At 32.1% G+C, this 15,065-nt stretch overlaps 2 protein-coding genes across 5 annotated transcripts; one reads left to right on the forward strand and one right to left on the reverse strand.

Moving 5' to 3' along the window:
• Positions 1-1,276: 1,276 nt before the first annotated feature.
• On the forward strand, positions 1,277-5,926 carry LOC109817277 (protein FAR1-RELATED SEQUENCE 5). 3 transcript variants are annotated; one of them, XM_020382494.3, is made up of 3 exons: positions 1,277-1,420; positions 1,866-1,996; positions 3,216-5,926. In XM_020382494.3, exon 3 carries the CDS (start codon positions 3,227-3,229, stop codon positions 5,678-5,680), a length of 2,454 nt encoding a protein of 817 aa, XP_020238083.2. In that variant the 5' UTR covers positions 1,277-1,420; positions 1,866-1,996; positions 3,216-3,226; the 3' UTR covers positions 5,681-5,926. The 3 variants fall into 3 exon arrangements, with proteins under 3 accessions (XP_020238083.2, XP_020238086.2, XP_020238085.2); XM_020382496.3 differs by lacking the exon at positions 1,277-1,420 and adding an exon at positions 1,427-1,569; XM_020382497.3 differs by lacking the exon at positions 1,866-1,996.
• Positions 5,927-6,188: 262 nt separating this feature from the next.
• LOC109817270 (TPX2 (targeting protein for Xklp2) protein family) lies at positions 6,189-11,218 on the reverse strand. 2 transcript variants are annotated; one of them, XM_083067990.1, is made up of 9 exons: positions 10,988-11,218; positions 9,507-10,154; positions 9,060-9,413; positions 8,877-8,932; positions 8,704-8,781; positions 8,016-8,091; positions 7,850-7,912; positions 7,636-7,749; positions 6,189-6,833 (listed from the first exon to the last, which is right to left on the reverse strand). In XM_083067990.1, exons 1-9 carry the CDS (start codon positions 11,057-11,059, stop codon positions 6,585-6,587), a joined length of 1,710 nt encoding a protein of 569 aa, XP_082924116.1. In that variant the 5' UTR covers positions 11,060-11,218; the 3' UTR covers positions 6,189-6,584. The 2 variants fall into 2 exon arrangements, with proteins under 2 accessions (XP_082924116.1, XP_082924117.1); XM_083067991.1 differs by having other exon boundaries at positions 9,507-10,192.
• Between the last annotated feature and the right edge of the window lie 3,847 nt (positions 11,219-15,065).

Here is a 15,065-nt window from a genome sequence, read left to right on the forward strand (position 1 = left end):
AGATATCAAATAGTTTAAGAAGTCAAAGTTCAAGGTGATTCCTAATCAAAGTCTTGTAAGTTCAGAAGGAGAAAATCCCTAAATGAAATAATAGATGAAAGAACATGATAAGAGATTAGATAATAAAATAGCCTGATGAGACAAATGAACTACTTGATCAAACAAATGAAGAAAAAATGATGGAGAATGTTTAGATAAAACTAGAATCTCAAGTGAGACGATCCATAAGAAATAGACAACCATCAATAAGGTATTTCTCAAACGACTACATCAACCTCGTTGATGAAGGAGAAACTAAAAAGTTTTGAAAAAGCTATTATGATGACTAAGTCAATACCAACTATCAAGGTTGAAGATTGTTGCAAAAGTATTGGTATAATGATGTTTTCTGATTAAGAAAGAAAGAGAAGGATTTCTTAAGTTTAATAAACATTTATTATATTTATTATCATTATAAACCACAACAAAAGTAAAAGAAATAAAACAATACATATTGTTACGCTAGTTGTCACACCCCATTTAACTTTCCCAAAGTAAAAATTTATTTCAAACCAAAAGTGATTAGTATTATAAACAACCTGTTGTGATAAAAAGCCCATCTTGAAACACAACTCTTTTTCATCTTGAAAAAAATATTATTTTAACATAAAAAATATACAAGTCATGTTACGAAACATTTTTTTGCCTTTTAAATAAAAATATGATAAAAGTCAAAGACTTCTATTTATAGTTTAATTAAATAAACTTTTTTATAAGTGTATTTAAAAGAAAAAAGTAAAGTAAAAAATGAAATAATTTTTTTCATAAATTAATTTGTATAAACTATCTCATATTAATCTTTTTGAAAAATTAATTTTAATTTATACATAAAATTAATTTTAATTTATAAAAAAATACATTTTATTTTTTTTCTTAAAAGTATTTTTTTTTTGGAAGAGTTTATCTTAACTTACCAAAAGAAAAATTATATCTTAAGTTTTTCTTTTTAATTTTTTATATTTTTAAATGTAACATTTTAAATATGAGTAAACATTAAAACTTAATAATTAATAAATATTATTTTTTTTTGGTGTTGAATAAATATTAATTTAATAAAATATTAAATTTTATATTTTTAAAATCAAAAAATTAAATATCTGTATTTTAAAATAGAAGAACTAAAATTATATATTATTAAAATTAGAAGAATCAGACGTGTGATTTAGAAGAAAAAAAATGTAAATAATAAAATAGTGAGAATAGAATTGAGTGTGATAACAAAATAGTAAGGAGAGAATCGAGTGTGGTATTGCCTCGTAAACAACAAACTGCAGAGACGAGAATTGTCCACTTTCTCCTTTTCGTTCGTTTCTGTAACCGAACGAACAACTTCCAATTATTCAAAATTCCTACGGTTCTTCCGATTCTCCTCAGCTTCCAGGTTCTAATCCCTCTCACACTCTCCATGCTTTCTTTATTTTTTTCAGCTTCTTAATTTTCTCTACCCAATACTCAAATTCTTTATTTGATTACTCATTCCATTCATTGCTTAACCCTAAAACCTTGTTTTCTCACTTGTGCTCAGATTTGGTATGTGTGTATATATGCATTCGGATTTAGGCGATTGATTCAAGTTCTGTGCTTTTTATTGTTTCGTGTGTTTATGATGTGGCCAATGGTTTGTGGAATGAACTTAACTGAGTTTTGAGAGAAAGTGTAATCTCTTGTTTTCCAACGGTTTTGGTTTAATTTCTGCACTTTCAAGTGTGTTTATATCGTTTTGATCCATTTGTCTATAGTTCCAGAAATTCTATGATTAGTTTTGCAATATTGTTAAAATATCATTGGATAATGGTGTCAAAAAGCTGTACAATTTGCGATGACAGGAATCAAATTTGAACTTTGTGGCTGTGCTTTTAGACGATGGAAAAGGATGGAATCAATGTTGCTAACTCGGGATTCTACCTGGGATCAAGAGGGGGTGAAAACTCGTAACATATGGATCATAACTCAGATTGTAAGATCCTACCTAAAATGCAAAATTTTACTTATTTATACTATATACACATCCATAAAAATATTTCGAAATCACAACATTATACATACATATGTTGAAAAAACATAATCATCATCACAAGTCATAAGGTCCAATTACAGTGCATAACAGAACACACAACATAAGTTCATAATTCAGAGACTGAGTGAGAGAAGGCAAAGACTGAGACTGAAAGAAGGGAGAGAATGAGAGTGCAGAACCAGCTGTTTGCAATTCAGATGCAGGCAGTGGCGCAGGGCCGAGATAGCTGGGTGGAGGTGGGGCGGTTGTGGTTTGCATCAGCTAAGAGAACTTAGGGTTGCAGATGAACTGAGAAAGGGATTGAGTTTGTGTGTGAAGGGGAAAAGGGAATTTTAGGTTTTTAAAACTGGGTCAAAAGGGGATCTGACCCTGAAATCTGAGTCTGCTCCCCTTGCTAGGGATTGCAGATCCCACGATCTCATGATTAAAATCAAGATTTTACTCTGATCCCAATTACAGGCTATCCAACGAATGCTTCATGACAGAAGAAGAGGCTCAACTCATAGGATCATACAATACTACCCTATGATTTAACTCATGATCCTAACAACGATGATTGAATGAAGGCAAGTAGACTGGAATAACAATTGAATGAAGGGAAGTAGAATGGAATAACAACAATAGTATCTATTCCTACTTAAGTTAGTAGAGAGCTTAGCTCGCAGGTTTATATCCCCAATTCTAAAGGTTTTCTGGTTTCTGGCCAACACATGACTTCTGCTGCAATGCTTTGTTCCTTCCCTGCAACAGTGCTCTGTTCTCTATCTGAGACTGAGATTCTTTTGGCCTTTCACATGTCTTTCATCTTTGTTCTTTGGTGTGCTCTCTTGTCTTTAATTTTTGAGCATTTGCATATGTATAATATAATATTTACATCTTGTACCTATAATATCAGTGTAGTGGCTATCCCACCATAGTGTTTTTGGGGTTGGCAGCTACTCACTCACTGCTACCCAGGATTGATAACTATGATTTAAAATTTTAAAGCATTCCTTTCCTTCATAACATGTAGCAGAGACATAATACATCATGTTCTGTTTTGATATAATTAGAGATTGCTGTATTTTTTATCAACTGTACTTAATATGTATACTGCACTGATTTTCTTCTGTTGCTGCTGCATTCTTCCCCCTTACTTGTTTTCCTTTGGTATATTTAGAACACAGGTCGATGGAGGGTACTGAGCCTGATATAAAAAGGCACACCCTGGAAGATGCAGAAAATGATTGTCCAATATCACCTGAGGTGCTGATCGATATGGAGCAGGAGAGTCAGACTCAGAACCCCAATGATTCCTCTCTCACAGACACTAACAAGGTCATTGACACCGAGAATGAATGTACAGGTCCAAATATATGTCCTGCCAACCATAGTTGCATTGAAATTAATGATGAATGCCGGACATCAAATACTTTCCTTGATGACAAATTTCACACTAATGTCGGTAGTGCACAGTTGTGTGAAAAGCCCCATGCTACCTCTGTTGATATATCAATGAATGGTACTGATGTAAAAAATGAGGAGGAAATATTTGTGGCACCAACGATTGGCATGGAGTTTGAATCAGAAGACAATGCTTACAAATGTTATAGCAAGTATGCTGTCCTGAAAGGTTTTAGCATAAGAAAGGATTTTGTCAACAAAAGTAGGATAAATGGTGCAGTGGTGTCCAGAAGATACACCTGCTACAGACAGGGTTATCGTCCTAACAAAAATGGTACACACTTGAGGAAATTGCAGCAGGAAACAAGAACTGGTTGTTTGGCACACATGACTATTGCTCGTCAGCCAAATGGCAAGTTTCGAGTCACTCATTTTGAAACTGAGCACAATCATGAGTTTGTAACACCCTGTACTGCACATATGTTACCATCACAGAAAAGATTGAGTTTTGCTCAAGCTGTTGCAGCAAACTTAATAGAGTCCAGGTTGGATGGGGTACCAAAACTGGGAATGGGATTTGACACAGAGGAGCATGCATATGAATTTTATAATACATATGCTGGACGTGTAGGTTTCAGTGTAAGAAAAGATTATGTAAATAGGAGTAAAGTTGATGGTGCTGTGGCATCCAGGCGGTTTACCTGCTTCAGAGAAGGTTTTCGGCAAAAAGACAAGCGTGATATGAATGTAAAGAGACCACGTAAGGAAACTAGAATTGGATGTTTAGCACAACTGGTAATTTCTCGCCAACCGGATGGTAGGTATCATGTTACTCACTTTGAAGCAAAGCATAATCATGACCTAGTTGCTGCATGTAGAGTGCATATGTTAAGATCACAAAAGAGGTTAGCATCAACTCAAGTCGAAAAGAACATTGTAGATGGATCCAATGTGCCGCCTACATCATCCTCTGAATCCAATTGCAAGACTATTATTGAAGGGGTTGCTGATCTGGATTATGATACCATAGGTCATGAATATAAACTGCCTTTCAAATGTACAAGTAAAATAAAAGAGGGAGAAATTGAAAAGATTAAGCATCACTTCCAAATCAAGCAATCAAAGAATCCTTCTTTCTTTTATGCTTTCCAGCTTGATGCTGATGATCAAATAACTAATATATTTTGGGCTGATACAAAGATGATGGTAGACTATAGTGATTTTGGTGATGTTGTTTGTTTTGATAGTAGTTATAAATATTATAAGGACTCACGGCCATTTGTTCCATTCCTTGGTATAAATAATCACCAGAAAATGACTATCTTTGGGGCTGCACTTCTTTATAATGAATCTGTAGAATCTTTGAAGTGGCTGTTTCGAGTTTTCATGAAGACGATGTCTGGAAGCAAGCCAAAGACAATCCTTACAGGTCAAGATGTAATAACAGCTGAAGCAATTAATTCCATGTTACCTCAAACAAATCACCGAGTTTGTGTGTGGCATGTCTATCAAGATGCCCTCAAGCAGCTGAGTCATGTTTCTGTTGGATCTGGTTCTTTTGTAAATGATTTGAGAAGCTGCTTTTTTGATCATGAGGAGGAGGAAGATTTTGTTAATGCGTGGAATGCTATCCTGGACAAGTATGATCTGTGGGAAAATGAATGGTTGCAACAAATATATGAAAGCAGAGACCGATGGGCCATAGCATATGGAAGACAAATTTTTTGTGCTGACATAGTAAGCATGCTACTGAGAGAAAATCTTACTGGTAACCTGAAAAAGTACCTAAAGCGTGACTCGGACATTCTTCCGCTTTTCAAGTATCTTGGGAAGGTTGTTTCTGATTGGCACTACAAGGAATTAGAAGCCAATTATGATATGAACCAGCATATGCCACCCCTCATGGGGGATATTATTACGTTGAAGCATGCAAGAGCTCCATACACACCAAAGATATTTGAGTTATTTCAGAAAGAATATGAAGCATGTTTGAATCTAGTGGTAAATCATTGCACTGAGAGTGGATCATTGTATAATTATAAAGTTAGCATGTATGAACAGGTACGAGAGTATACGGTTACTTTTGATTCTTCTAATGAGACAATCAGTTGCAGCTGTATGAAATTTGAGTATGTCGGAATCTTATGCTGCCATGCATTAAAAGTCCTTGACTATCGGAACATAAGGATAGTCCCATCCCAATACGTCTTAAAGAGATGGACAAAAGATGCTAGAGTTTGACCTCTCTATTTTTGGAGGCAAATTGAACTAGTCAACTTAAGGCTTTTAGATTAACCAGGGACATCATTTTGTAACCCTTACTGATACAAGGTAGCATTTCATTTGCTGCAAAACTTTTAAGTTAGAAAACATGTAGCCTACGTATTAATATTATGTGAAAACTGTATATCATCTTCCTGAAAGGTTAGTTGCATTTGTATGTTGCAGATCACAATTCAGAAATAAATGATAACACAGTTTTGTTGACGAATGTTACAATAAATTTGATACACACAAAAAATAATAAACTTTTTTTAAGGAGAGGTTAATTGAAACAACACATTCCTTCCTTTTGTCCATTTTGTTGTTGAGAATTAGCATTTCTCAGCATATCCTTTTTATGATTACTGATTATAAGCCAATTTGATTGTATCTCTATTACGGTGTACTCTATATATTAAACCAATCTGGCATTCATGTTGTCGAATTTTTATATGCTATTCTCGTTTCTAAGCACACACATTCACACTTTGAAAGGAAAAGATTTTGCTTCAATTTGAGCACGACTTCTACAAAAAAATCCAATACATTTCACCCACAACATCACGTAAGCTATGCCCAAATGGCTTACAAAACATTTCGAAATAAAGAATTCGCTCAACAAAGGTAATAAATGGGAAACACATTTGAATAGTAGAGGGGCCAGAAAAAGATATGGTGAGGGTAGAAACAAAAAGGAAAAAGCAGTTAGAATGCTACTAATGACCAATGTTGCTATATACCCGGAATACAACAAGGATCATACTTATGATCTTTGGGGTCTAAGTAATGTGATACAACCCCCCATCTCCGTTAAGCTACATTTACAAGGTTACACTGTTCTTCCCGCTGCTAGAAGAAGCAATTTGACAAATGATCAACATGGTTAATATTTGAAGATTCTACCATTCTGGTATCCATGCTGAATATTCGGTGATGTATTCTCATGTGCTGAAATCATTGTGGAAGTTGAAGTTAGAGGATGAGTCAAGGTGCGACCACTCTTTCCGTGGAAATACTTGGTGCCAGTGTTTTTCAGTACAGGTCTGTTGGGAGGAAAAGAAGTTTTGCTCTCTGCCATACTGGGAGTGGATTTCCTTCCATCTTTAGGTGCTTCTGAATGTGCTCGTGGGTCCTGGAAAACAGCAATTGAACTTTTGGCTATTAGGAAAGTATTGTTAATAACATGTACTCATTACAAATTCAGTGCTTGAGGAGTATGTACTCATTAAAATCATGACACCTGACATGTACAGTTACTTTTTTCCTATTTTAATTTGTTTTAGATATTTAGTCTCGTAAAATACACTTACGGTTTTAATCCATTCAAAAATATTTTCATTATTTGGTTCATGCTGAATTAGTCCCTATATATTTGAGTATTTGACCATGTTGAGTTAGTTCCCATAAGTAAGCATACTCCTTAAAATCATGACACCTGACATGTACAGTTACTTTTTTTCCTATTTTAATTTGTTTTAGATAAAAATAAGACTTAAACAACTTTTTAGTCTCGTAAAATACACTCACGGTTTTAATCCATTCAAAAATATTTTCATTATTTGGTTCATGCTGAATTCCCTATATATTTGAGTATTTGACCATGTTGAGTTAGTTCCCATAAGTAAACATCTTTTCAAGGACTAAAATTAATATGTTCAACATGTTATAAGGATTATAGAAAAAAAATGTGGACCAAAAGCTAAAAGTTATGTTTTTCAGGGATTATAACTATTTTTTTAGGAATTAAAACTAAAAAAGTTGTGTTCAAAGAACTAAAATGTTATTTAAGCCTAAAAAATATTGGAAACTATTAGAGGTAAGAATACTGAAAATTTGGTCCTCTCATGGATTTGAAGAAAATAAAAATCTCTTCATTTTCCAATCTTGAAGTGGTAATGGGCAAGATCATTGTAATTGTAAACAATTTAAGATACCTTTCTTGTCTCACACTTTGATGTTTTCCTTTCCTTATAAAAATCAGGTAGTGGCCTCGCTTTGAAGCAAAAGCTTTGGCGTAGTTTTCTAATAATCTCAGTTTCAGACTTCTCCTGCAAATAAGAGGATTCGATGTTATTGGTTAAACTGAATTCTAAGGAACAAAGATAACTCACGATATTTTACTTGGTATTAATTTTACTTTTCACCCACCTTGAGTTTGGTTTGAAGCTGCACTTTTTGTGCTTCATTAGCATTGAACTTTTCTTCAAGTTTCTAAATTGATGAAAATCAACAGACAAGTACTTCAATAATAACCATTGTAGTAAACTCTCATAATCAACTGAATATAAGAGAAAAATAAGGATTTTAGTTTTGCCTTCTTTCTTCTTGCAGCCCTTTCTTCTGTCCTCAAGCTGAAAGGGGATGATATCAGTGGGGACCTCATTCTATTTCTGCATGCAAATAATACATTCGTAATAAAGGTCAAAAAACAATAACGAGAGACAAAAAAGCCTTTAAAGGCCAATAGACCTTATTGGTAAAAGTGTTTGTAAAGGTACAAGGACTCCCAATTAGTTCCTTGAGAAGTTGCACCAACTCTTATAATGAATTGGCCGATTGGCCAAGAATTCTAGATATAACATGTACTTTCCATACATATTGAGATAAAACTGAAGTTTGAGGATGTGCATGTATATGTATCTCCTAGGCTAGTAACTTATTGACTAGAGATGATAAAGATGAGTAATTCTTTATTTGTAGTCCTTTTTATCTGACGGAAGTTGACTATAATTAGCTTCTAATTAGACATAGATTTGTGCTTTTAGAGCCTGTTTGGATACAAGTTAGTAGTGTTTTTTTAGAATTTTTTTACTGGAAATTAAAGGTTAATTCCAGTGGAGAAGCTCTCGAAAATACTTCTAGGTTGTATTCAATTCTTAGTAGACTCTTAGTAGTGTTTTTTAATAATGACCGAGAGACAAAATTGTTCAATTGTTCTTCACTTCAAAATTTTGTTCTGACACTAAAAAGTTAGTACTGTAATCTAAGTGGAAATAACTTACTCTCCAGAAAGCAAGCGCCATTTAGAACCAGCCGTATTGTTGCCTGGTGCTGATGATAAATCAAGAGGTGTTTTGTTCCTGAAATTTTACAACATGCACAATATCAGGATCCAGAGAAAACTTTAAAGCAAACAGTGTCACATTAAAAATAACAACTTTCTAGAAATGAGTACCTTTTCTTTTCGGTTAATGGGGTCAATGAAGAATACTTTTGTACCTCCTTGGAAACCTGTAATCGGAAAATGACTCACTTTAGCATCCTTGACAATAATTGTAACAAGATCAAGGCAAAATTGAAGCTGAAGGGCTTGGAATAGTGTGAAAATTGAAAAGCCAAAGCAAAAAAGCTGAAATACCATAGTTGGAGTTTTTAAAGGAGTCAAGTTATCCTTTGAAGCCTTGGAAGAACCAGCACCAGCTCTTGTACTTTCAAATTTTCTCATGACTGATGCAGTCAATCTATTAAGTTCTCTAATGGGAGTAAAATTAACTGACAGAGGAGTAGATCTCTTTTTATCTGCAGTGCTTGTAGCAGGCTTATTGCTCATTGGTGTAGCAATATTATCTCTTTTGGAAGAAATAGGAGCTATGGACTTGACAGGTGTAGAGGTGAACTTGGAGGTTCCATTAGCCTTTGACAACTTTAAGGAAGAAACTGGTGGTTTCTTCTTGCCCATACTAGCCAAAACTTCTTGATCAGGTATAGAAACCTGTTGCAATAACTAGTCAGTGTTATGACCTCACAATATAAAAAAAAAGAAAAAAATTCCCAGAAATAAATAAATTAACATAATAATAATAACCTTCACTTTTGGTGTCAAAATTGGAGGTGTTACAATCTCACTAAGCTTTTCACTATGATCCTTTTGTGCATCAACATCTTCAAGCAGTTTTTGCCATTCAACCTTCATTGAATCTCCTACTACAACAGCAGCTACTTCTTCCATCACTGGCTCAGCTCCCACTACCTTGTCACTTCCTGGTGCAATAACACTTGTCTCTACACTTGAATTTGGATCATGATCACTGGCTGTGAGTCTGACCATGGCATCATGCTCAGAGGCAAAAGAAAAACTCAAAGCCTTTGTTGTATCTTGTTCTTCCTTGGAAACCATTACAGAATTTGGACTTATTTGTGAATGATGAGTATCAGCATCATTGTCATTGTCGTTGTCGTTGTCGACCACTCCTTCATGTTCTTGTCCTGTGGCATTGTTTGGTGCCCCATTGTTGGCTTGTTCAAGCAAAGCAGCTGCCTTCTGAGCTGCAAGTTTCTTGTAGTGAGCTTCAAAGAAGGCCTTCTTCTGTGCAACTGAGCCAGGTCTTGAGTACCTCTCTGCCTCTTCCACGTAGCGGTTGTGGGAGAAACTAGACCACTTCTCCCATGCCAGGGACTCTGACATGAACCTCCCAAACGAAATTGACTGCCCAAGTGCATGAATGGGGTTGTTCTGAAACGCACAAGTTTCACAGTTTTTTCAAGGTGAACCTTCATTGAACATAGAAAGAAAAATCGCTTCTGGATTAATTGCACCCAACACAAGGCCACAAAACAAAACTTTAACTAACTTTAAATTAGGACATGTTGGATAAACTTCTTTGGAAATACTTCTAAAAGAGAAAAAATGGGATGAAAAAATGAAATAAGTTTCTCTATAAGTAAACACTAGTTCATACATTATAAATAAGTTTTCTGGAGAAGCTAGGTTCTACTTAATTTTAGCTTATGGAGAAGATTATCTCATTCTTTTCTTTTCTTATTTTTATCTCCTAGGAGTCTGAAGAAGTTTATCTAAACAGATTCATAATGTGTTTAGATTATAGCTTGCAAACCATTGTTTGACCCAACGAAAAGCAGCTTTTTCTTCCACTTCTTTTAAACCAAGATTTGGGACCCAAAAATCATGTTCGTGTTATCAAATTATAATTTTGTCAATCATGTCATTTGTGTATGAAACTCAGATTGCACTCTCCAAACTAAGGTTTGGGTATGCAATTACAAACAAACTACAATCCAAGTCCATGTAAAAATCAATTAACAAGGGGTTTCCAAGCCAAAAATTGCACGCAATTTTCATTAGTGAAAGCAAGAACGAACAACACCCTTTTGAAAATGATTTTCTTTTCTTTCATTCCATTGTTTCATAAACTACACGCATGGCCAAGTAACTAAAAGGGAAACAAAAGCATTGAAGGAAAGAAAAAATGGGAAGTTATTTGAAGGGGTTCAAGAATCCAACAATACAAATTCTGGAAAACAGAAGTGACAGCTAAATGAACTGACCTCGTTGGCTTCATTGGAAATGCCGGAAGCATAACAGAATGGTTGTTGCATGAGACAAGTTGAGTCCCCCATGTTTCACTGCAAGGTCGAAACCTCAAAAGATCCAAACTTTACCACAATTATTATTATGATTCTATTTGATAGTATTATTATTGTTATATGTTTTTTATGTATGTGGCCGTTTGTTTGTGGGTACATGCACATTCAAATTTGAAATTCAAAATGTGAAGCATGGTTTGTTGTGTGTGCATGATGTGGAAAAGCAGACAGACAGAGATTATAAAAAGTGAAGTGTCGTGCAATCCTTCAATCTTTTCTAGTTTCCAGAGTGTGGGGTCTACTAACAAAGTGTTTGGAGGAGGAGCCACAATCTTTTGCTACCAAAATAATATTAAAAAAATTATAAATGTCCTAAAGTTCTGCATTAAAAATTATTTCTGAAGATACCATTACTATGGGAAGCCTTTCTTTCAATTCCCGATTTCTCTGTTACAATTTTTAAATTTTTTCTTTCACACGTTTAGAAGTCGGGAATTGAAAACTGAACTTCTAAACATGTTTTTTTTTTTTGTTTTTTTAGCAGTTATTATTTTGATAAATTAATATTTTTATTATTACGTTAATTATAAATTTAATTAAAAATATACATTTGTAAATCATTTGAATGAGGATTAAATTAGTGTGAAAAAATAATTAATTTAGACTTGAATATGATTCTTGTCATGTAATTTAGTTTTTTTTATTCTTAAAAATGTCCAAATCATTCTTATAAAATTTAAACATTTTATTTTTTTTAGTATTAAAATTTGTTTCAAAAATACTAACTTGCTGACATGATCATATATCATATCAATAAAAGATGATCTCATAATTATGTCATTATATATCACATTAATAACAGAAAAAAAATAAAGAAAGAAAAAATTATAGAAACGAAAAATGAAGAAAAAAAATGATATTTGTAAGCATGAATAATTAAATAAGCATTAAATATAAAATAAAATTAATAAAATTAACATAAAATTAACTTTTTAAGAGAAAATCAATTACTATATATTAAATATGAATGTCTTTTTAACATGAAAACTTTTTTTAGGGATTGTTCTTTGACAGAGATTTTAGGGATTATTTTAATTCATATATTTCATTTTTTATTTATCATAATTATTTATGAATTAAATTTTCATATTTTTAAAAATAAATTATTAATAGATAAAAAAAATTTGTACTACAATATAAATTATTTATCATAAATCTAAAATATAATTTATAAATTTAAAAATATTTATTTATATAAATTTTAAATATAATTTATATGTTCAAACATAATATTTATTTGTATATAAATTTTAGTTATTATAATAAATATTCAACTTGTTTATTGCACATTTTAAAATACTAATATAAAATAAACTTAAATAACATAAATCATGCACACAATCCTATGATATTTTTTAAAAAAATGAGTAGCAAATAGTTATCATAAGGAGGAATGATCGATAATTGACAGTTTCTCATAAAATTTGGGTTTATAGTTTAACTCAATCTTATAAAATTGTATAATATGTAAGATGAGGATCTTTAACCCTACAAAACTAAGGGATGTCAAACAAATCAACTCAACTCACCATATGGTTGGTTGCGATTTGAGTTAGACTTGTTTTTTTATTGGTCAGAGAATCCAACTCATCCCGTGGTGCATTGCGAGTTGGGTTAAGTTGACCTATCAACCTATTTAAAAGAAAATAAATTATTTTTATTTTAATTGTCTTGAACTTTTTTCAAGCTTTAAAATCAAACAATTAAAAAGGAGTTTTTTACTCAAATAATATTATTTTTTAAAAAAATTACCCAAATAGCAACTGTGCAAATTTATTTCCCCAACTAGCATTATTTACTGTTTACGTTTGGAATGGGCCGTTTCGGATTAAAAAATAACACATGGAAAATGGATCAGAATGGGCCGTTCCAAAATCAAAATTAGTACATAAAAAGTGGAACCAGAACGGACCGTTCTGCATCCGGAATAGGCCGTTCTGGCCTATAAATAAAAAAAAATTTGTTCGATTTTCACTTATCAAATACCTAAACTTAGAAACTAACATCAAATAATTAAATTTATAGAATATTAACTTTATAAATATATCTAAATAAATTTATTAAAATTCAATACAACAATAAAGATCAATGGTGGCAGAAATTGATTATGTTTTTCTCTAATGTCCATCTCTGTTTTAATCTTGTTGGACTTTGGCCGACCCTTGAAAGTTCGCTTGAGTTCTAGATTTGGCCATAAAGTTGGACCAGTGTAAGTAGGCCAATAATCTTCATGTCGGAGCTCTCTAAACTGTCTTTTGTATACCTTTTTGGAAGTTGCCGCAATCATACCACATTTCATTTAGCCTTACTGTAAATCTCCCAGCGGGTCAAACTTCACTCGGATGTTGCGTTTCTTTCAACTTTGTGGCCAAATCCAGAACTCAAGAGAACTTTCAAGGATCTGCCAAAGTCTAGCAGGATTAGAACAGAGATGGACATTAGAGAACAATATTATTTGTTTAAAAAAAGTTTCCTATTGTCACACCCCTGATCACACTAGGAAGACATATCCAAATATTGGTCATGAATTCAATTTCCGCCACCATTGATCTTTATTGTTGTAATGAATTTTAATAAATTTATTTAGTTATATTTATAATGTTAATATTCAATAAATTTAATCACTTGATGTTAGTTTCTGAGTTTTGGTATTTGATAAGTGAAAATCGAACAAAAAAAAATTATTTATAGGCCAGAACGGCCCGTTCTAGATGCAGAACGGCCCGTTCTGGTTCTACTTTTTATGTGCTAATTTAAATTTTGGAACGGCTCGTTCTGATCCATTTTTCATGTGTTATTTTTTAATCCGGAATGACCCTTTCTGATTTCAGAACGGTCCGTTCTGAACGTGAACAGTAAATGGTGCTAGTTAGGGAAATAAATTTGTACAGTTGCTATTTGGGTAAAAAAAATTTAAAATAGTATTATTTGTGTAAAAAAAATTCTTAAAAAAGAGAAAAAAATGTTTTAAAACTAGTAATGAATCAAACAATTCAAATGTTCAAAATCATGACCCTTGAGGTTGTAATTAATGCAACCCCAAAGAGATTGCATGTTAAAAAGGGGAGGAATAGTGTTTGGTGAATAAGAGAGCTTAAAATAATTATTTAATGTGTATGTGACCATATACTTATAGTATTATACAAGGAAACTTTGAACAAAATATGAGAAAAAATTAATTATTGAAATTTTTTTTTGTTATTTAATATTTAATTATATTAATTCTAAATTAAATTTTTATACATTGTATTTAAGACTTATAAATTTGTTCATGTCTATAAATGTGTCACTTTTTTTTAGTTTATTTTTTTTCATTGTTCATCCATGTAAATTCATTGTTTTTATATTTTTCTTTTTTCTGTAAATTATTCTTTTTCATTTTTTGTCCATCTACTGTGTTGTAAATGTGACATTATTACTAACATGACATTAATAATGTGATATTATGTTAACATGTAATATGATGAATCATTTTTTATTGACATAACTCATGATGTCTTCATCATGACGTTAGCAAGTTAACATTTTGTAATAGGTTTTGATGATAAGAAAATATTTGAAATGTTTAAATTTTATAAAAATGATTTTGATGGAAAAAACTAAAAAAAAACAAAAAAAAAATTACGTGGATCAAAATTATATTTAAGTCAATAATTAATTATACTTAATTTATCAATTTAATTAATTGATTATTGCAAATTTTATTTGAAGTATTAATTAACATAATTAACAAATATAGTTATTGTTATTTAAAAAATATTATATATAATTAATTCAATTGAATATTACAATAAATGAAAAAGATAAATCTTATATGTATCCTTTGGTTCCATGCATTATAAGTTGTCCATTACATGCCAGATTTTGATATAAGCGTCCAAGTTGTTATGTTAGATGTTCCATATTATCAATTGTTGGATGATCTTTGTGCACAATGTCATCTAAACACCATAGTGGATGAGACTTTTTTATGTTGGTT

Source organism: Cajanus cajan, chromosome 2 (assembly GCF_000230855.2).
Source record: "Cajanus cajan strain Asha chromosome 2, NIPB_CcT2T_4, whole genome shotgun sequence".
NCBI lineage: Eukaryota > Viridiplantae > Streptophyta > Magnoliopsida > Fabales > Fabaceae > Cajanus > Cajanus cajan.